Here is a 21504-nt window from a genome sequence, read left to right as displayed (position 1 = left end):
GGTCCGTGGACGTGAGTGACGCTGGTGACTGAAGAAATTGGGCAGCTGTGGCTCGGCTCATTTTCGCTGTTTGTAGTTTGTGTTTAGCCACCCTAGTTTCTAAGTTTAAGTTTTTTTTCTTTTTTGCTTTTTCTCCCTTTCTCTAATATAAGTTGGTCTGGCTGATTGTGTTGTGTAACTAAAACTTTTTTCTATAGTATATTGGTGTGTGTTTTTTTTACGCATTCGTAAAGAAGATCGAAGAAATTGGTGCTGATTACTAGTTTGCGTTCGTGTTCGTCAGCTGTTTCGCTCCAGTTTTGGCTCGTGGCGGCCGTGCTCGGCTACCCGCGTCTCAGGGGGTGTTTGGGAACTAGGGACTAAATTTAGTCCCTCTCACAGTAGAGACTTATACTTTTGTGAGAGAGACTAAAGTTTAACCCCACTTTAGTCCCTCCAACCAAACACCACCTCAGAGCCCACGGAGGTGAAGCTGTTTGATACGATGCATAGCGATACTGACATACTGTTACTGCACTTTAATTACTGCCACTAACCATTGCTCTGTTTCGTAGTGAGCATTAGTTGGGCTTCAACATGTGTGTGTGAGAGAGAGAGGCCGCTTCAAGTGGTCAATGTGATGTGGAGCCCTCGTAGCATTTGTTGTTTTTTTGGCTTCTCTGGATCCTTCTGATCCATACTGAGTTCCACACTGTGGGTCAATGATGATAGTACTCCGTAGTTATTTGTTGTACTAGAGCTTTCATTTTTTTTTCTTCTTTTTGGAGGAAAGGATCAACATCATACCTTCAGCCAGCTGTTCTGCATTGCATTGCCTCGGTAGCTGATGAGTGATGATAACTTCACGAGGTAGAAACTGCGCCAGTAAACTTAACTACTGTACCACTAACCCGTCCTTGGATTTTTCAAATGGGATTAGATCTATCTCCAGGCAGGAATTGATAAAAATTTTCAGGCCGGTTAAGACCGCCATTACTGAAACCTACCCTACAGGTTATTCTCATGTCCTCACGCACCCGGGCACAAGGTTCCCTCCTCTTCCCCTTGGCCCTTGCTCAATGGAAATGCAGTAGCCCATAATCAATGTTTTTACCTACACCCTCAGTCTAAGAAAAGAAATGAGCTAATATATCACATCTCTCGTACTAGAATATATAGATTAGTTTTTTTAACGGAGGAAGTATGATATACTAGTACAATGATTTTTCTACTAGCACGCTGTCTTTGTTTTTTTTAATGTATCTTGTTTTTGACTTAGTATAAAGTTGCTATTTCACTTATTATAGATTTTTTGGGTTTCAGTTTTTCGTCCGTAAGGTTTTATATCAACATTCGTATTCATGTAGACTCGACTCGTAGTTACAGTCAGTTACATAGTAATTATACTTGGTTACATTGTACTTGGTTACAGTATATTAAAATTAGATTTTACAACTGTTGTTTTTAGATTTATATTTTTTTTCTAATATCTTTGTCTTTCTTTTTATTTCATTCAAAAAAGGGTTATATTAATTGATTGAAAGTTTTGTAAGATTTTATGCTCCAAACCAGTTGAAAAATTAAAATGCACCTGTAATTCAACATGTACAACTAGTAAACATCACCGCGACATAAACCTGGATTTTTGGCATCTGTGCATTCCTTTTTCACCCCTCTTATTTTGCCCGTGTGTGCCTTTCCATGCCAAAGAGGAGGTATGGGGGAGGCAAAAATAACTTTTTCTCTGAAGTTTATTCCAGGGATATCTGACATCCATCGACAAGCCCATGTGGAGGATATATTGAAAAATAGTGCACTAACCAGTTTCGTGTGAACTAGAAGAGGGCAAGAGGCTGCTAGCCACGAACCGAGGAAATGGGAAAAAAAGACCAGCGACGTGCACCACCACTGAGCGAAAATCTGAGTAGTTTTCAGATCGGCATAAGCTATTTTCCAAATACTAAATCCATCCCCTCTGACACTTATCTCATGAACATGTGCATTCTGGCTTGCGCTGCCTCGTTCAGTGGAAAAAAATTATTACCGCGGGAGATAATCACAACAACCCAACATTATATTCAAGTTCTATAATCAAGTTGAGTAGTAGCAGTAGTAGTAGTAATAAAACGAGCTTCATGTGCAATGGCTACGCACCAGTTTTATCAAAAGAACAAAAAGAAAATGTTAGTGCCTCTCTTTGTTCCCAAGTTTTATCTAGATTTTAGAGTATTAACCATCTCAAGTACAATGTTGGTGGTTCCTTGTTTTTGTGTACCCTGTGAGAGGCTACTGAAAAGTAGAACACTGAACATGGTTATATCTTACCATTTCCATAATTTACTACTCCTACATACTCATTATCTAAAATAAAACTACTCCTATATATACTACTGTAGTATATTCTCCTTGAAGTAATATGACGACTATCTTTTTAAGGGTATGTTTAGCTCACGTCAAAATTGGAAGTTTGATTGAAATTGAAATGATGTGATGGAAAAGTTGAAAGTTTATGTGTGTAGGAAAGTTTTGATGTGATGGAAAAGTTGAAAGTTTGAAGAAAAAAATTTGTAACTAAACCCGGCCTTAGTTTACGCTAAAATTGGAAGTTTAATTGAAATTGAAACAATATGACGGAAAAGTTAAAAGTTTTGTGTGCGTAGGAAAGTTTTGATGCGATGAAAAAGTTAAAAGTTTGAAGAAAAAATTAGAAACTAAACCAGGCCTAAATTTTCTTTGTTCTCCTCACCTTTTCAGCTTTCGCTTGAAACCTTTGGAATCAAAAGACCATAAGTTCTCCCATGCGGCCATGCGCCATCACGTGATCTTCTTTTACTGCAAGCCAATTTATTCTACCGACCAATGTCCTTGCACGCTTTCTCTCCCCTTCGTCGAATTCATTGCTTCAGATTTCGAACATCACTGTGACCACACACCACCTTCCACCAATTCATCACCCAGCTTGCAATGCATATATATATTTCTCACTGTCAAGAGCAGGGGCGGATCTAGCATGGGGGCGGCGGGGTCTCGAACCTCCACTACTGGCGTAAAGACTATGAAAGCCCTCACGAAGATCCCGCTAAATTTTTTTATTATATATAGATGGAAGAGGATATTGTACCTCTATCTAATTTGTTCAGACCCCACTACTATTTCTTTCTGAATCCGCCACTGCTCAAGAGTGACACAGTGGATTTTCTTCTCGTTGTTCATCACGTTCCATCTCTTAACGTTGCTATTGTTAGGTCCCTTTGTTTCCCTAGAAGTTTTTCCCAAAAACATCACATTAAATCTTTTGATACATGCATGAAGCATTAAATATAGATTAAAAGAAAAACTAATTGCACAGTTAGGGAGGAAATCGCGTGACGATTCTTTTGAGTCTAATTAGTCCATAATTAGCCATAAGTGCTACAGTAATCTACATGTACTAATGACGTCTTAATTAGGCTCAAAAGATTCGTCTCGTGGTTTTCAGGCGAGTTATAAAATTAGTTTTTTCATTCGTGTTTGAAAACCTCTTCCAACATACAGTTAAATATTCGATGTGACACCAAAAAATTTTTATTTCGTGAACTAAACATGCCATTGCTGTATGAAATGAAAAACTCAGCACTAAACCATATGCTTGATTACACTCTGCTTATGTCTTTCGAGTTCTTGTTGCACTCCAAAGTCTATCGGACCGACGTGTGCGCCTGCGTCGAAAATGGAGATGCAAACAGACATTGTTTCTGGTCCTGAAGTTTTGGAGCGCAGGCTAGCTTTGATGTCACAGCCGTATGAGCGTCCTCCTGCAAATGCAGAGGCGGTCGCTGTACCTGTGTGCTGTGCGGCGAGTGAGACTGTAGCAACGCGTGACAGCTCACGGCTGCTCAGGCATGCATGCTGCTGCACCTGCAAATGCAGAGACGATTGCATTTTTATAGTGGCGTCACCAATTGTGATAGTCATACCCCTGTGGCTCGTTCTGGGGAGTACTCCCTCAGTTTTAAAATCTTGACGCAGTTAACTTTTTAGCACATATTTAACCGTTCATCTTATTAAAAAGTTTATAAAATACGTAAAACTATATGTGTAAATAAAAGTATATTTAACAATAAATCAAATGATACGAAAAGAATAAATAATTTATAAAAGTATATTTAACAATAAATCAAATGATACGAAAAGAATAAATAATTACTTAAAATTTTTAAATAAGACGAATGATTAAACACGTAATAAAAAGTCAACGGTGTTAAATATTTTGAAACGGTATATAAAGTACTATTTATTTCAAGTGAAATCTGGTGTTAAATATTTTAAAACGGCATATAAAGTACTATTTATTTCAAGTGAAATCTCTATATGTCACTGTATGGAGTTTAATTATCAGTACAATTTGTACTAGTAAAGTTTAAAGTCTTCTCTGACATGCATGCAATCATCAATTTCTCGTGGTTGCACGGTGCGAATGAACAGAAATAAAGGAAAGAAGAAATGCTGGGACGATCGAAAACAGCTTTTACTTCCATTTCCGCTGTTATTTTTGGTTATACCGTAACACAACAATACCATACTCCACAAATCACCACGGGATCGCGACGTACGCTAGACAGTACAAATTCGAGCAACACACAACACATCACATCACATCTAGAGAGGGAGCGAGCTAGCAACATATATTGGCACTCAAGCATGCATTATTCTCCTCGCAACATTGGCCCTAGCTAATTAATTAGCTATAGGTAATTGAAGGCATGCAGCAATCTTCACGGAAGGAAGAGCCTCTTCGGCCTCTCGCACAACTCTGGTCGGTCGGTCACCTCCTGCAAAGACAGAAAATAAACACAGTACGCCATTAAGCACCCGCTTTTAAGAGACTTATTCAAGATATTCGTTCGTCCATGCATGCGGGTTAATAAGCAATATAAAATTTTATGTTGATAAGTGAATCGATGCTGAAATTTTTATGGTAAATATTAGTTATATTAAAATTTGTTCGGACTCAAAAATCTTTGTAAAAATAAGTAATGTGCAAACTGAACCAAGTGTTGGGTGTACTATACCTTTGGTCGGAACGTGACGGAGAGTGGCGGAACACAACTAATAGGGCGGCGGCGGGCCGGGGGTGTAGGACGGCGGCGGCTTGTGGTACGGCGGCGTCGGCGTCGGTGTGTAGGTCGGCGGCGTCGGAGTTGGCTTGGGGGTGGGAGTGTAGGGAGAAGGAGTCGGCTTGGGCTGCGGCTTGTACGGCGTCGGCGTGGGAGTCGGCTTGGGCTGTGGCTTGTAGGTTGGCGGCGGGTTCGGCTTGGGCGTGGGAGTGTAGGGAGTGGGAGTGGGAGTCGGCTTCGGCTGTGGCTTGTACGTGGGTGGAGTGTAGGGAGTGGGAGTCGGCTTAGGCTGCGGCTTGTAGGTTGGCGGCGCCGGCTTGTAGGGAGTGGGAGTCGGCTTCGGCGCCGGCTTGTACGTGGGTGGCGGGTTTGGCTTGGGCTGCGGCTTGTAGGTTGGCGGCGCCGGCTTGTACGTGGGTGGCGGGTTTGGCTTGGGCTGCGGCTTGTACGTGGGTGGCGGGTTCGGCTTGGGCTGCGGCTTGTAGGATGGCGGCGTCGGAGTGGGAGTGTGCGGTGTGGGAGTCGGCTTCGGCTGCGGCTTGTACGATGGCGGCGTCGGAGTGGGAGTGTAGGGGGTGGGAGTCGGCTTCGGCTGCGGCTTGTACGTAGGTGGCGGGTTCGGCTTGGGCTGCGGCTTGTACGTCGGCGGCGCCGGAGTGGGAGTATAGGGAGAGGGGGTCGGCTTCGGCTGCGGCTTGTACGTCGGTGGCGGGGTCGGCTTGGGCGTGGGAGTGGGAGTGTAAGGCGCAGGGGTCGGCTTCGGCTGTGGCTTGTATGTTGGCGGTGTGGGAGTGGGAGTGTAAGGCGCAGGCGTCGGCTTGGGCTGTGGCTTGTAGGTGGGAGGCGTCGGCTTGGGTGGAGTGGGGGTCGGCGTGTACGTCGGGGGAGTAGGGGTGTGAGCCGGCGGCGTCGGCTTGGGCGTGTATGGCGGTGGCGTAGGCTTGGGTGTCGGGGTGTACGTGGGTGGGGTGGGCGTCGGCTTGGGCGGCGTGTAGGCCGGTGGCTTGTGCTCCTTGGGTGGCTTCTCCGGCTTGGGCTCGTGGTGGTGCGGCGGCTTGTGCTCCTTGGGCGGCTTCTCCGGCTTCGGCGCCGGCTTCACCGGCGTCGGCGTCGGCGTGTACCCGCCGCCGTAGCCACCGGCGTCCGCCCTGGCCTCCAGGACGACGCTCATGGCCACCAGGGCCATCAGGAGAGCAGCCTTGCCACCCATTCTCACTCACTCTACTTCACTCCCCTGTGTAAGCTGCCCAGCGAGCTTGCAGGTCAGTGTGTGTGGAATGGCTCTACCCATGGCACCGCATTATATACACGGTGGAGGCTTGGATGGTAGCCCGGGGAAGCGGGCATGTGACACGGCATGGTGGTGGCGGTGAGGGGATTGGCGTGCATGTGGGGGAGGGGGAGGGGGTTTCGCCGCTGGTCACATTGTGTTCGCTGCTGGTCCAGTCGGGGCGCCGTGGTGGTCTGAAACGTTTGACGTACGTGTAGGTCAGGATCACTGTACATAGCTGAGTACTCTCTAGCTGTTTACCAGGGATGGCCCCCGGTGGAGCAGGTCGTATTTAGCCTTAGCAGTACTACTCTCTTAGAGCAAGTATAACAGTGAGCCTACGTGAAGGATAGAGATAACAAAAAAAAAAAAATTAAGGATGTTGGCTCTAATTGAAGAGCTAGCTTAACACAAGCTCCTAGTTAAATACATTAAATGCATAGGTGAGAGATAGAGAGAAGAAGAAAGTTATAGCCAGCCTTATAGCTAATCCATTATATATGTTGGCTTTAAGATACACTAATAGTAGGAAGTGAGCTCTATTATTATCTTTGCTCTTAGCCTAATTAACCTTGTGGTACGCACGTTATCACGCAGTAATAATAATACTTAACAATCAAGCACCAATCTGGCAATCTGTGTGGTAGAGGCACGTGAGGATCGATGGCGGCTGTGTGTTTTGTGTCGGTGATGAAAGACGTTCATTGATCGAGGAGAAAACAAAAATGGTGCTCTCGGCTACTACTGTTACTGGGCTGCAAGCACGTTTTTATAATCACTCAGAATATAATGCATGAAACCCAACGAGAATGTCGATTTCCTCGCAGCAGTGTGCTTGGCATTTTCACATGTGGTGATCGACAAGGTTATTTCACTTCGCTATTATAGATGTGATGGGTCCATGGTGTGGGTATCTTGGCGTTAATTGTGTGATCTATGTGAATTGTAGCACTATTGGAATAGCTGAAAATTAAAGTGCACCTATTAAGCTCGCTTACAGTTCTTCATGTGACTCCAAGGTCAAATCACCAAAACGGTGTATTAGCTGGGCGGGAAAGGATACATCCGATTTACTCTGCACTTATTTTAGATACTCCTTTTGAGGCTAGAACACTAGCTTAGTTAGGCTGTGTTGGAGATAAGGGGTTGGAAACCCTCCACCCTGCACGCAAAACGGACCACGTATTATTGCATGATTAATTATGTATTAACTAAACTTTTTTTTTAAAAAATAGATTAATATGATTTTTTTAAAACAACTTTCATAAAAAAATTTTTTTTGCAAAAAACACATCGTTTAGCAGTTTGAAATGCGTGCGCGTGGAAAACGAGAAAGATAAGTTCGGAAAAGTGGGAAAGAACTCAGCTCCACGGGTGTATAGAACGATCATGCAAGGATGTGTTTACTTCCCTTCAAATCAAATGTTTGGACACATACATGAAACATTAAATATGGACAAAAAAAACCAATTGCACGATTTGCATGTAAATTACGAGACGAATCTTTTGAGCCTAATTACATCATGATTTGATAATATGGTGCTACAGTAAACATTTGCTAATGATGGATTAATTATGCTTAATAAATTCGTCTCGCAGTTTACAGACAGAATCTGTAATTTATTTTGTTATTAAGTCTACATTTAATATTTTAAATATGTGTTCGTATACGTCAAATTTTTTTCCAAAACAACTAAACACGGCCCAAGTAATATATCACTAAAATGTATCTGGCAAGTAACAATCATCTCGAGGACGCAAGCAATATATCACTAAAATGTTTGTGTTTTGTGTTTGTGCGCACTCCCCTGATAACTGGTTGTATCGTTCGTACGTATTCGTCTTTTCCCTAACAGAGAATCTATTCTACGCTACTGAGCTTATCCCAGTTCAACAATTTACCACTGATATTTTCTCTTTCTACAATATATACCCATGACTTTATCAATTGCTCTACAATATGCTATTGAGATAGGCCTCTTTTTAAAAAATACCCAAAATACCCTTATAGACATACATGGTTAATATTTAATTTATCTCATAAGAAAGTATCGAAAAAATATGAATTTTTTTTACATGGCCTCCTCACACAACAAAGAAGTATGTACATAATTTTCAATTTTTTTGGTCTTTTTTTAGAAAAAAATATTTTTGTATGGTATATCAGAGAAAAATAGCTTACACAAAAGATAATAGAAAAATATCTTATGTTGCATATGAAAAATAATTTACATTAAAAACAACAACACAAAAAATATTTTATATACCAACAAATAAGTTATTTTAAAAAATAGAAATGAAAAAAAATTAAAACTTATATACAAACTTTTGTACTATGCATGGATGCCACATACAAGTTTTTATATATTTTTAAAACTTCCAATGATATAAATCAATTGTTAACCTTATATGTTTATAAGGGTATTTTAGGTATTATTAAAAAATAAGCCTAGCCCAATAACACATTGTAGAATAATTGATAAAGTCGCTGGTATATTGTAGAAAAAGATAAAGTCAATAGTAAATTGTTGAAATATGACAAACTCAATGATATAGAAGAGTTTAAGACACTTCATTTTGTGGCTTCATCTATATATTCATATATTTTCATGCAACTTCATATAAGAACTACATTTTCTTTTTAGGAATACGAAAAAAAAACTTACGCATCTTTGTATTAAGAAAGTAAAGATTGCTAATTACAACGGAACAGGAAAAAAAAAGCAGGGGGAAAGGAACTTGTTGCACTAGTTTGATTCTTGCAACATATAAGGCAACCTAGGGCTATCACTGGCTACAGAAGTAGCTACGGAACTGCAACGTTCGCCAACCGCTATGCTTCTTTCGCCATTGTCTTTGTAATATCGACCAAGTTTCACTGCCGTAATCAAAACCCCGCCCAAAAAAAAAAAGTTTCACTGTCGTCAGTTTAACACTCGATCGTTACGCCTTTTCCAAATGGACCAGGCTCCTAGATTGAGTGATTGACGATAGTATCAAATTCTCTCCTCTGTTCCATGGGATCTTCCTCCATTTTATCACATAGGCCTGAATCTTAATATAAGCATTAAAGCATCTAATCAATTAGTGCATTTTTAGTTGCTAGAAATAAACAGAGGTGTTCTATTTTCCATTGACGTCTTTAAACTCGGACACCCTTCATTTGGCTACAAGCTAGTAGTCCCTAATAGTCACCTCCTCATTTCAGAAGCAATCACTTCTAGTCATCTAGTACTACTAAACGGCTTGATGAAACAAATATCATCTGCCTGATTAAATAGTGAACATCTTTAGCAAAATACGGGGTGCACCAAGGAAAGAAACACTCCTGAAAAGGTGAGACATATTGTCTTCTTCCCTCTGCCAAACAGCAGAAAATCAGGCAAAATTTTGGTCTCCCCCAGAAATCGAGATCGATGCGCTAATTCTCGTCTTTAATGTCTTTAATGATACATGGACAGGACAAACACTGGAATTGCTCGACGTGCGAACAATACTTAAACAAAATAAATCTCATGGATGCGTTGCAAATCCGTCTGCATCCAGGTTAACCGTATCTGTCGGTGGAGTCTCCCTTATTAGCTGCAGCGATGATTTGTTGCAATTGCAAAAAAATATGTAACCTCCAATCCTCCATATCTTAAAATTGGCAAGAATTTCTACTTATTTTTTTTAAAAAAAATCCTTAGCTCGAATTAGTCATGTGACACCAAATCTAGGAAAATGTAAGCTTGAGATATCATTCACCTTCAGCATTGCTCCATTGGACACATCACAAGCTCGCAATAATTGCTCTGATATTTACGTGCCACACCTATCCACCTACGCCTTCATGAATCCACCGCTGATCAAGCCGGGGATCTCATTATTATGGCTCAGCATCTGTTCAATTAGACTTTGCTGTAGCTTTGGCACATTACTTATGTTCCACGATAGTGATGAGATGGCATCCAAATACAGTGCTGTGTCCAATGTGCATTGCCCTACAAGCAATGTCCATGCTTTGACGAGAGAGATGGTACACACTGAAAGGATGCTATCTCTGCACATGGTCTTTTTTTTTTCGAACTGTCAGGCTGTTGTCGACGTTTTATATTAAGAAGAAGATATTCTATTTTAAGAAGAAAATAGGACCAAACCTTACAATACTCAGATAATTAGGAAAAACTAAGCGAAAACCACAACTACAACACCACACTAACAAGTAACCTAACCTAAACTACCGCGACGGAGCCTGACACAAGACGTCGCCCAAGCTTGCCAAAGAGACGACACAACAGCATACACATGTTATCATTGCCGAGCTTGCCACCCAAGCGCCACAGCAGCTTCGACTTCATGGCGATGCTACTCCAACGCCAAAATGAACAAACAAAAATGACACCCACGAAGGACATCAGCCTAAACTACTAAGGAACCAATCCTACTCACAACTAGCATCAATAATCCAATAAAGAGATTGCATTGTATCATCATTGCCAAGCTTCGTCGCACCCCTACAGCGAAGCAGCTCCGACTCTACTCAACAATAACCAGATAAGAGTGATGAACACCCATCGTAGAGCAAGGAACGAAACCAAGGCAGTGAAGGCCTCGTCAAAACACCCTAGGCTTGTAGAGCTTCGGAGACATTGCAGGAATCCACCAATGACCCATTGCAAGCAGAGGGTTCTTGGTGCTAGGAGAGGTCAACGCCAGAACGACGCCTCCAAGGAGGGGAATAATGCCTAAAGATGTCGTTGTCGTCATGCCGGCCCGTGGCCTAGCAAGGCTTTCGCCAGCGATTCCCAATCAAAGCTCCACACAACCATCCCGTACAACGACCATCGCCGGACCACCACACTATCCTTCAACACCCAAGCTCAGCCCACCACCCCACAGCTCGAGCTGTCAATAGAGAAGAATTTGGTTGACCAAGCGCGACCGCACCGGCTTCCTCCTCGCGCAGCATCGCTGCCCACAGTCTTACGTTGCCGGCCATGGCCGCGCTCCGGCCATAGCATCTTGTGTCGCCGGCCGCCACCTTGCACACCTCCGGCGCCGCCTTGCCCTGGCACGCGGCCTCGACCTCCTCCATCCCGCCCATCTTGCACGCGTCGCGGCCAACCGACGAGGACGCCGGGCAGAGCAAAAGCCGGCACCAACACCCACGCCGCCACCGCGCTAGGCTGCCTCGCCGTCCTCCCTCGTGCCGCTAGCCGCCGCGTCGCCCACCGCGCTGGCCGGATCCGCGGGTGAGGGGGCCAGATCCGGCCACAGAGGCGCCAGATCCGTTGCCCGCTGACCCGTCGTCTCCGCCTCCGGCCGTGCCATTGTCGGCCTTGCTCTGTCCTCCTCGCGTAGGGGCGGTTCCGCCGAGCTGTTTGGGCCTTGCCACCGCCTTTCTGGCTCGCCGCCGGGGAGCTCCGGCAGCGACGATGTGGAGGATGGGATGAGGATGTGCCGGCGAGGGCGGCTAGGATTTATTGAAATGGTCATGAAAATGAGTATCTGGCTTTATTGATTTGTGAGTTTAAAATTACTCTACTCAATATTCCCTCCGTTTCATATTATAAGACTTTCTAGCATTGTCCATATTCATATATATGTTAATGAAACTAGACATATAAAGTCTTATAATATGAAACGGAGAAAGTAGTAATTAAAAATTTTCAAGGGATTAAAAATTAAAAATTTCCAAGGGAGTAGTACTTAAAAATTTTAGCCCATCCCGGTTTATGTGGATGATGCTCTCACGTTTCCTGCATGTTGTCACTTGGCAGTGGTGTAATTCTTCATTCGGGCAGATGAGATTCTCACGCACCTCTAGAAAGTTCTGGAGAGGGCATTTCTCTATCTCGTAAAAGGAGTCGTACGCAAGTATTTTATGGTTGCTACATACACTGGCAAAATGGTAGGCTCCTGGCGACGATCATACGAGCTAGGGGGGTTCTGTGTATATTTCGTGGTTTCAGTAGCTAGCTACTAGCATGCATATATGGTTTTGATATGCTTTGGGTCGAGCTAGGTACGTGGTTCAGATGATAGGAAAGAATCTCTCTTCAACTTTTTACAAAGCACCCCCGCAAAAAAAAAAAAACTTTTTTACAAAGCACGAGCAACCATGATTTCGTTGAATGCTTTCTAGGAGCCACGCATGGCAGGAACGCATGATACATGTCTCGCTAGCTTGAGCAATTGTTTCAGTGACAAGACATCAGAAGGAATTCGTCCAAGAAAAGACATTAGAAGAAACTTCAACTTATGTGGTTGGCTAGTTGCCAAAGGCAATATTGCACATTCTGAAAAATGCTGCTGATGAGTTGAAGAAAGTAGAAACAGACCAAGTTCAGTTAGATTTTGAAGGAGCTTTGGCAGCTTAAAGGATTCTGTTAACATGCATTGGCAGGAACCCCCCAAGCATGCCTTGCAGTAGCAGTCCCAGAAAATGGTCTCAACTCCTTTAATAATCTAGTACTTAATTGTAATTCCCTGCATCATCCACTGAACAATGAGCTGTGCTCAGCATCTTGCTTCATGTTTATGTGCATGCATGTGCTGACCTACCTAAGAATTCTGAAACATTGCCATGGAAACCAACAGCTTTCGCAATGGCGCCATTTAACTACGAGCCTATCTACCTCTGGTTTGCAAGATCGATGCACTAAAAGATTGCATGTAAAAGAACTAGTACAGCAGGTACAATAGCAGGCTATAAGCCAGCTATAAACATATTTTAAATAGATAAAAGAAGAGAAAGAAAAATAGTGGGCTACAGATCTGTAGCCAGCTACAGCACAGACTCTAAGACGTAATGTTTGTATGACAGGTGAGACCAGGTATTAATAGTATAGTAAGCAACTATTGTATATATTGACTATTACATTGGTTATAGATGATTTGAAGTTAGTAGTGGACTATACTATTAAACTTGCTCTTACTAGAAAAGCCGGCGTTAGAGATATGGCTCCCACATGTTAGTACATCTTTAGGACCGGGAACCCACGGATATAGAATTCTCAAATTGGATCTGCAAGTTGGAAATATTAGTACTCTCTCTGTCCCAAAATAACTTAACATTCGATAAAATATGACACATTTTAATACAATAAATCAAGATAATTCTTTGTTTAGATTTATTGTATCACATTCTAGATTGAGTTATTTTGGTACGGAGAGATTAGTACACAAGTTGCACACGCTGACATGTCGATGCAGCGGCGAGGGGACAAAAGTTGGCCGAGCAGAGATGCAGGGTTTGCTCGGGGTGAAGGTGCCTGTACACCGAAGAGCAGCCGAGCAGGGAGCTGAATGATCTTTTGGACGCTACCCCCATGGAGCCCCATCTTGTTGAGATAAACTCAGAGGACAACTAGACAGGAATGGAACCAGAAAACCATGGCGAGAGTCAGATAAGAGCAAGTTCAAAAGTATAGCCAACTACTAGCTCTAATTTATCTATAGTCAATCTAATAGCTCATTCATACAATAGTTACATACTACACTATTAATACCTAGTCCCACCTGTCATAGACACACTGCGTCTTAGAGTCCGTGCTACAGCTGGCTACAAATCTGTAGCCCGCTGCTCTTCTCTCCTGATTTATTTTTTAAAAATATATTTGCAGCTGGCTTATATAGCCTGTTACTGTACCTGCTCTAAGCGAGCGGCTAATTAAGGCTATTATTTGTCTGTGGCATCTGCGTCAGCCAATGCAGGAGTCAAGAATTGAGGCCATTAGCATGAAGAGCTCGATCCGTTCAATGGCACGCCGTTGGGGCCAGCAATCAATGGTCCATACAATTAGATGCCCGGCCCATAGCCCACCAAACAACCAAAGTCAGAATTTTGAAACCAAGTCCGTAATCGGGAAAAAAAGTTCATTCTAACTCCCTTAACTATTAGTGAATCTGATTTGTATTACTCAACCACAAAATCGGGTGTATTGCATCTCCTAAGTGTTAAAACCAGCACAAAAACGACTCCCTCGGTTATTTTAAGGGTGTTTTCTACTGATATGGTGTTCACATGGTAGCCCGGTTGTAAAAAAAAAAAAAAAAGATGAGAGCCCCCATTGCCATCCCATCTATTTCCTTCCTTCTCTACCCCTCGGTATAATCATAAAAGGTATATCGACGCTATAGCCCCTAGGGGCTGTAATAATATATCCTTTATTCAATGAAATAAAATTAGCACAATCTTATACCAGTTCGCTAAACAAAAAAGTACTCAATGCGCACATGCATGCACCACACATAACATGCCGTAACTAATCAAGTTAAGATTATACTACTCCATCCAAAAAAAAACTGAATTCCTAACTACAAATCTGGACACATATATGTCCAGGTTTGTAAGTAGGATTGGTCTTTTTTTGGATAGAGAGGGTACTCTGTATCTAACAGGGTACACCACCCCATACACGGACACACGCTTCCCCTTCACTTCGACGACGCCATCGATCCGCCCGCATGGTCGTCTTAGCGATGGGGCTGTACGTCGGAGGCGTAGGTTCGGGAGTAGGGGAGGTGTGAGGAAGTGGTGGGGGCGGCGCGTAGAGGGGCGTCCTTGGAGTGTTCGTCTTGGTGTGTGAGTTACGGTAAGGCGGCGGCTTGTCGGGGTGGCTCAGCAGCCTGTGCTCCTTGGTTTTGGGTGGCTTCTCCTCCGCCTTCGGCTTTGTCTTCGCCTGGGTCTCCAGGAGGACGACGCTCATGGCCACAAGGACCACCAGGAGAGCAACTTTGCCACCCATATTTGCAGTGCTTAATTAGTTTGCGTGGAAACGCTCTACCCATGCATGCCACAACTTATATACACGGTGGAGTCTTTCTAGCTACTGTTTCCTCCACCCTAAAATAAATCAACTAGTTAGAATATGTATATCCCGAATTAGGTTGATTTGTTTTATGATAAAGGTAATACAAATTTATAATATTAGAATGTGTCACATTCCATATTTCATTGATTTATTCTAGGACGGAGGGAATACAATTAATTCGTATGTATGTTATTTTAATCAGCGGTAGGGCTATATAGAAGAGGCCCAGGAACTAGGCATATGTTCATCTATTTAGCTATAGCTCATCTATTTTCATCATATGTATATCCCCTCAATCTAAATTTAAGCAGTTATAACAGCCTAAACTCGATTTAAAATATAATAAAGCAAGTGAGCAACACTCCTCTCTATTTCATTCTAACTCCGTCATCTTCTAGTACGCCACTGATCGAGTACACGGTAGTGAAGTAGGTACGCCTGCCTTCAAAGTTGGAAAGCAAGGGCTATACAATTATAGGCCCGACCCGTAGCCCAATTGAGCAACAACCTGAAGCCGAAACTACCAGGCACAATCGGTCCGGTCGGTTGTTCGGCCAATTTCCATCCGCGTAACAGCCTGGAAATGAAGCAGATGGAAATCGGCCCATCGATCACCGGCTAGCTCCTCTTAATTCAACTCATACTACTAGTGCAAAGGTTAGGAGTAGAAAGAAAAGCAAGTAAACCAGGGCTGTGTTTAGCTCACGACAAAATTAAAAGTTTGATTAAAATTAGAATGATACGACGGAAAAGTTAAAAGTTTGTGTGTATAGAAAAATTTTAATATGATAGAAAAGTTAAAAGTTTAAAGAATAACTTTGGTGTTAAACAAGGTGCAGGTTGACGTCGACGAAGACGACTAGCTGCACCAGCGCACGGCACGGAAGTGAGCAGTGACGGCCGTGTTTGGAGCACTAGCAGCTGCTACGGTGCACGGTTCTTGTGATTTCCCTGTAGTGCGGGCAACATAACATGGTCAGAGGCAGGCAGAGTTAAGTCATGTCAAGGCGTCAGCTAAGCTAGCCCCTGCTGCTGCTACCTCTGCGTACGTTAGGCCGAGTTTAGTTCCAAAGAATTTTCTTAAACTTTCAACTTTCTCATCACATCAAAATTTTAATATATACATATACTTCTAACTTTTTCGTCACATTGTTTCAATTTTAATTAAATTTTTAATTTTAGCGTGCACTAAGCACACCCAAAATCGTCGATTCGACGACGTCCATGAGACTGATGACTGACTTGTTTGCTTCTTCCCAACTCTGAACCCACCTGGTCATCTCATCTCGTGGTGGCTGCGTGGATCCGCCGTGTGAGTGAACTCCACGCAGAAGGCCCGACCTAGCGCAGTAGTAGCGCGGGCGATAGATGGCCGGTCCACGGATCGCGTGGTCTCTGTAGCCTATAGTTAGTGGGGAACGTGCGGTACCGTGCACTACGTATATGGTTGTTCATAGTCCATCTATCCAAAAAGGAAAAAGACAATCTACGATGGAATATGATCTATTCTAAAATAATACTCACTCCGTCCTTAAATATAAGGGATTTTGGTTAGATGCGCCGTCCCTAAATATAAGAGATTTTGGTCCGTCCTTAAATATAAGGGATTTTGGTTAGATGCGTCGTCCCTAAATATAAGAGATTTTGGTTGGATGCGTTTCTTATATTTAGAGACGGAGGGAGTACTAAATCTTAACAAAAAGACTTGTTAGGTTCATTGTCCAGGTTAGGGGTGTGTTTAGTTCACACCAAACTTCCCTCAACTCTCAACTTTCCATCACATCACATCACATCACATCCAAAACTTTTCTATACATATAAACTCCTAACTTTTTTCCAAACTACCAACTTTTCCAAACTTCTCATTAATTTCAGGAACTAAACACAGTCTAGATCGTTGGGTTTTGTTTGCGACTGAGGGAGTATCTTCGGCACTCTACCAGATCAGACCATCCTCGTCTCCTAGCACGTGCCAAGTTAAGGGCGAGTAATTTGCCATTCGATTTATTGGAGCCAATTTTGCTCTACTAAGAGGTTGTTCAGATTAATGTCATTTTAACCATACAATTTTATAATAAAGTTGTTAAAGATGTATCGATTTAATTTTTTACCAAACTTTATTAAATACATCAGAAATCCTGCCAAAACTTGGCCAATATTGCCAAATGGCAATGTCAAATTTTGATAAGGTTTATTTTGACTATAATCTGAACAACCTTAAATTGTTGACAACTTCAATGTTACTATGCACTATCTCACTTCCAAAATATAAAACTTTTTAGGGTTGGACACGAGTGTTAAGATAATACTCTCTCATCCCAAATCATGCGACTTCTAGCATTTAAAATTTATCTTAAAATATAGCAATTCCTCAAGAAAGTATATTAAATGAAGAGATTTTAATTGGTTTTAAAAAGAAATTATGTGGAGAAATTAAATGAGTAAAAAAATGTAATTGGTTGAGAGTCCCACTAGACTGAAGACAAAGGCCGAGGCGGCATCGTAGATGTAGCAAAATCCCTTAGGACAAGTACTATAAGCCCCTACATGTTACCCCTAAATTTGTCATATAGGATTAAATGATGAGGTGGAGGAGAGAAGTTAGAAGAGAGAATAAGCCATTACGCATACAAGGGGCAACCTTCACACAATCTCCAAGAAAAGTGCAAGATGATATGAGAGCAACTTTAATAGTATAGCCCATTACTAGTTCCAATTCATCTATAGCCAATCTAATAGTCAATTCATACAATAGTTGTTTACTATACTATTAATATACGGTCCCACCTGTCATACACACATTGCGTCTCGGAGTCCGTGCTGCAATTGGTTACAGATCTGTAGCCCGCCGCTCTTCTCTCTCATCTTTTATATCATTAAAATATGTTTATAGCTGGCTAATAGTCTCCTATTGTACCTGCTCTAAGAGTAAACTAATATTAGGATTTGTGTATTAGATGTGATATGTTGAATTTGTTATCTCTTAATTAATAATAAGATAGCCTGGTTTAAATTAGATGTGGCATTCACCTCCACTATATAACTTGCCCTTATTCCCACTCTGTGAGAATTCCGCTCACGGCTTGTTTGGTAACTCGAGGGAAGGGGATTGGGGGTTTACACGAGGGAATTGATGATGAGATTAAGATGGGAATTTGATTTTTAGTCTCAATATCTTATTTGGTAGAGGTGATGGAAATTGATAGGGAATTTAGTTGGAGATTAGGTCATTAATAAAAACGGATGGCTGAGATTTGCTTAAACAAAGTAAAGGAGGAATTCCCTCCCAATTACCTGCCCCTACCCAGGTATTGAAAAGGAGGGAGTTCCTTCCTCAATTCCCCATCCTCATCCCACCAAAATTTCCATGTCTCCCAACCAAACTCTTAATAGCCTCATCCCTCTAAACTCCCAATCCCTCCTAAAAACTTCCTCCAACCAAACGGGCCGTCAAGGCGCGTGATTGGACCCAATCAATCCGAGGCACGGCCAAGCTATCCATACTAATTAGTTTCTGTAAATACTACTGAGGGCTAGGGACATCCACTAGTTAAGTGTTCCATCTCTACCCTCGATAACTACTACGCATATAGTTATTGAGGGGTAGCAATGTAATTTACCACACATCTTCCTGTTTAGATGAAATTAGCTAGAATGACAAATAGTTTGAACCGAATGGGTATACTAACATTTTTGAATAACGTGTCTTTAGTTTATACAAGTCGCAACTCAAAAAATGCCTTCCAATAAGTCCTAAAAGATCCACAAACGACACCCATCGTGTTAGCACTTCTGCCTTTTTTTATTAAAAAATTATCCATTTTGCTTTCTCGAACTATTTCAGAATCACTTAACCTTGTAAACTATTTTTTCTCTTATTTTACCCCCTTAAACTTTCAAAAAGGTCCACTTTACTGCTTAATATCGTTTATATACGTTTCTCTTTATACGAATCATATTGCAAGCTAAAAGTTTTTAATAAATAGATGGCAATATTATCGAAGTTCCAAAAAAAAATTAAGTTCTTTACTATTTGCTTAAAATTTGAAATATGTTTAAACCAATCTTAGGTGTTTTCAATCTAAGTAAATATAGTGATAACAAAATTATGAAAATATTGAGGTATAATATAAGTTGTAATGCATCTAACGACCCTACCGAATATCGGTGCAAAATGCAACTTACATAGAGAAAAATAATAAAGAGAAAAACTATTAATTAAGGAGTAAACTAAACCGTTTTCAATAGTTGGGTGCATGCATAAAATAAAACTAAAAACACTTTGCGTTCGGCTATAACAGAAACCCTCGAATCTAGAGGTGTTTGGTGTTCCAATCCAGTTTCAACAATGCACTTTTCGGACCGAGAAAGCAGAACTGCTTGGTGTAGTTTGGGTGATTAAGTGCTATAATTAAATAGTTAAGTTATGTAAAATGTAGTACTCCCTCCGTCCCGAAATATATGCATTTCTAGCTATGAATTTAGACTCTGTTCTAAAATTTTCAGATTCATGCGAAAGAGCTTGTAGCCTAGTGGTTACAAGAGATTCAGTAGCACCTTAGGTCTTGGGTTCGACTCTCCATGAGAGCGAATTTTCCAGTATTTAACGACTTTGTGCTTTCAGTGGTAGGCGACGTACCCGTCGACAGCGAGGCGCTTGTGGTGACTTCGTCAATCTCCAGGATTTGCCGACCCGGTCTTCAAAGATGCTCATAGGGGTAGGGTTTGCGTACGTGCATTTATAGGGGTGGGTGTGTCTGTGTTGTGCTGTGTAATTTAAAAAAAATCAGATTCATAGCTAGAAATGCATATAATTCGGAGCAGAAGGAGTATTATTTTTCCGGAGTTGCTAGAAATATGGCGCCATATGCTACAGTCGATTTTTTTCAGCCACTTACACAGTAGTTACACCTCATTTACACCCCACTTACACAGTAGTATGTAATTTTCAAATTTACATATGTAATTTTAGTACTTACATATGTAATTTTGAGACTTACATTGTAAATACACTGAAATTACATATGTAATTTAGGGACTTACAATGTAAATACATGCCGACTATTTTTTGATGAAAAATATGGCTAGCTATACCGTTATTTTTCTTTTACTCATCGAGTGTTCCATAGCCGATCAAACAGAAAGTGGACACAATTAACACGGCGACCAACTTGCATAGTGATCGGTAGGACACGGCTGCAGTAAAAAGAAGGGCACATTAACAACCACGGCCCCCTTTCCGGACCTTCCTTGCCGGCATCGATCGGCATGGCCGGCCTTCTCCTTCTTTTGTCGCCTCCCTAGCACGTACTACTACCATCTTTTCCCCTAATATTTTCTCATTTTCCTTTAAAAAAGAGATATTTTCCCCTAATTACTAGGATCCTACGTCCTCGTGAGTCAACCATCACCACTGCCTGCCTGCCCGTATCTCCTAAACAATAATTTACGAGCTGCACGAGATTGACTCGCTGTTGCCTTTGGTTACGACTTTAACCATAAAGATCACCGGAAACTCTGGTTCTTTGCCTGTCCGGCCGCCTACTCGCACGTACGATCACATTAGAAAAGCAAAAGGAAGTTAGGTGATCACATCAAGAATTTCAGACCGGTTTGTTTGGAACAGTTTGAGAACGCTTTAGTTTAGCAGGGAAAAAAAATTATACTCCCTCCGTCTTTGACGTCGTTTATCTTATTCAAAAAATTTTATAAAATATGTAAAAAAATATATGTGTATATAAATGTATATTTAACAATAAATCAAATGATAAGAAAATAATTAATAATTACATAATTTTTTTATAAGACAAATGGTTAAACATATTTAAAAAAATGCGGGTGTTTATAGTTTCACGTTAAAATTAGAAGTTTGACTAAAATTGGAAGTTCGAATAAAAAGGTTGGAAGTTTAGGTGTGTAGGAAAGTTTCGATGTGATGAAAAAAAATTAAAAGTTTGAAGAAAAAATTGACAACTAAATAAGGGATGTGTTAAATATTTAGGAACGGATTGAGGGAAGTACTTATCACAGTCCAAACGGCGCCTGATGGAGCTTATTAGTCAAGATATATTCTTTCAGTATTCCCTTTGCTTGCTTGCTTGCGTACTGGAGAGAGCGCGAGCCAGACATGATGCATGACCGGTCAAATCGAACAGGGGCTCTAGTCTACTAAGCGCCATCGTGTAGGAGATGATGTCTCATTAGGCTTATCCTCTCTGATGACCATACGTGTTGCTTTCTGACTTGGATTAATATACGCCATGCGGATTTGTAATCTCTACTACTACCACGCAATAGAATTGAAATGAACATTTCACTTTGTTCCCAAAAGTTGTGAATGATTTGGAGATGTACATGTGGC

General features: G+C 41.6%; 1 protein-coding gene across 1 annotated transcript; it reads right to left on the bottom strand.

Annotated features, from left to right (window-relative positions):
• Positions 1-4465: 4465 nt before the first annotated feature.
• Positions 4466-6347, bottom strand: LOC127771263 (extensin-like). Its single transcript, XM_052297130.1, has 2 exons — positions 5031-6347; positions 4466-4790 (listed from the first exon to the last, which is right to left on the bottom strand). Exon 1 carries the CDS (start codon positions 6283-6285, stop codon positions 5068-5070), a length of 1218 nt encoding a protein of 405 aa, XP_052153090.1. The 5' UTR covers positions 6286-6347; the 3' UTR covers positions 4466-4790; positions 5031-5067.
• Positions 6348-21504: the final 15157 nt, after the last annotated feature.

The sequence above is a fragment of the Oryza glaberrima genome, chromosome 4 (assembly GCF_000147395.1).
Source record: "Oryza glaberrima chromosome 4, OglaRS2, whole genome shotgun sequence".
Lineage (NCBI taxonomy): Eukaryota > Viridiplantae > Streptophyta > Magnoliopsida > Poales > Poaceae > Oryza > Oryza glaberrima.
This window is presented reverse-complemented; position numbering and strand designations above follow the sequence as displayed.

Coding starts and splice junctions, on each gene's coding strand:
- LOC127771263 (XM_052297130.1), bottom strand. CDS start 6,285: ATGGGTGGCAAGGCTGCTCTCCTGATGGCCCTGGTGGCCATGAGCGTC.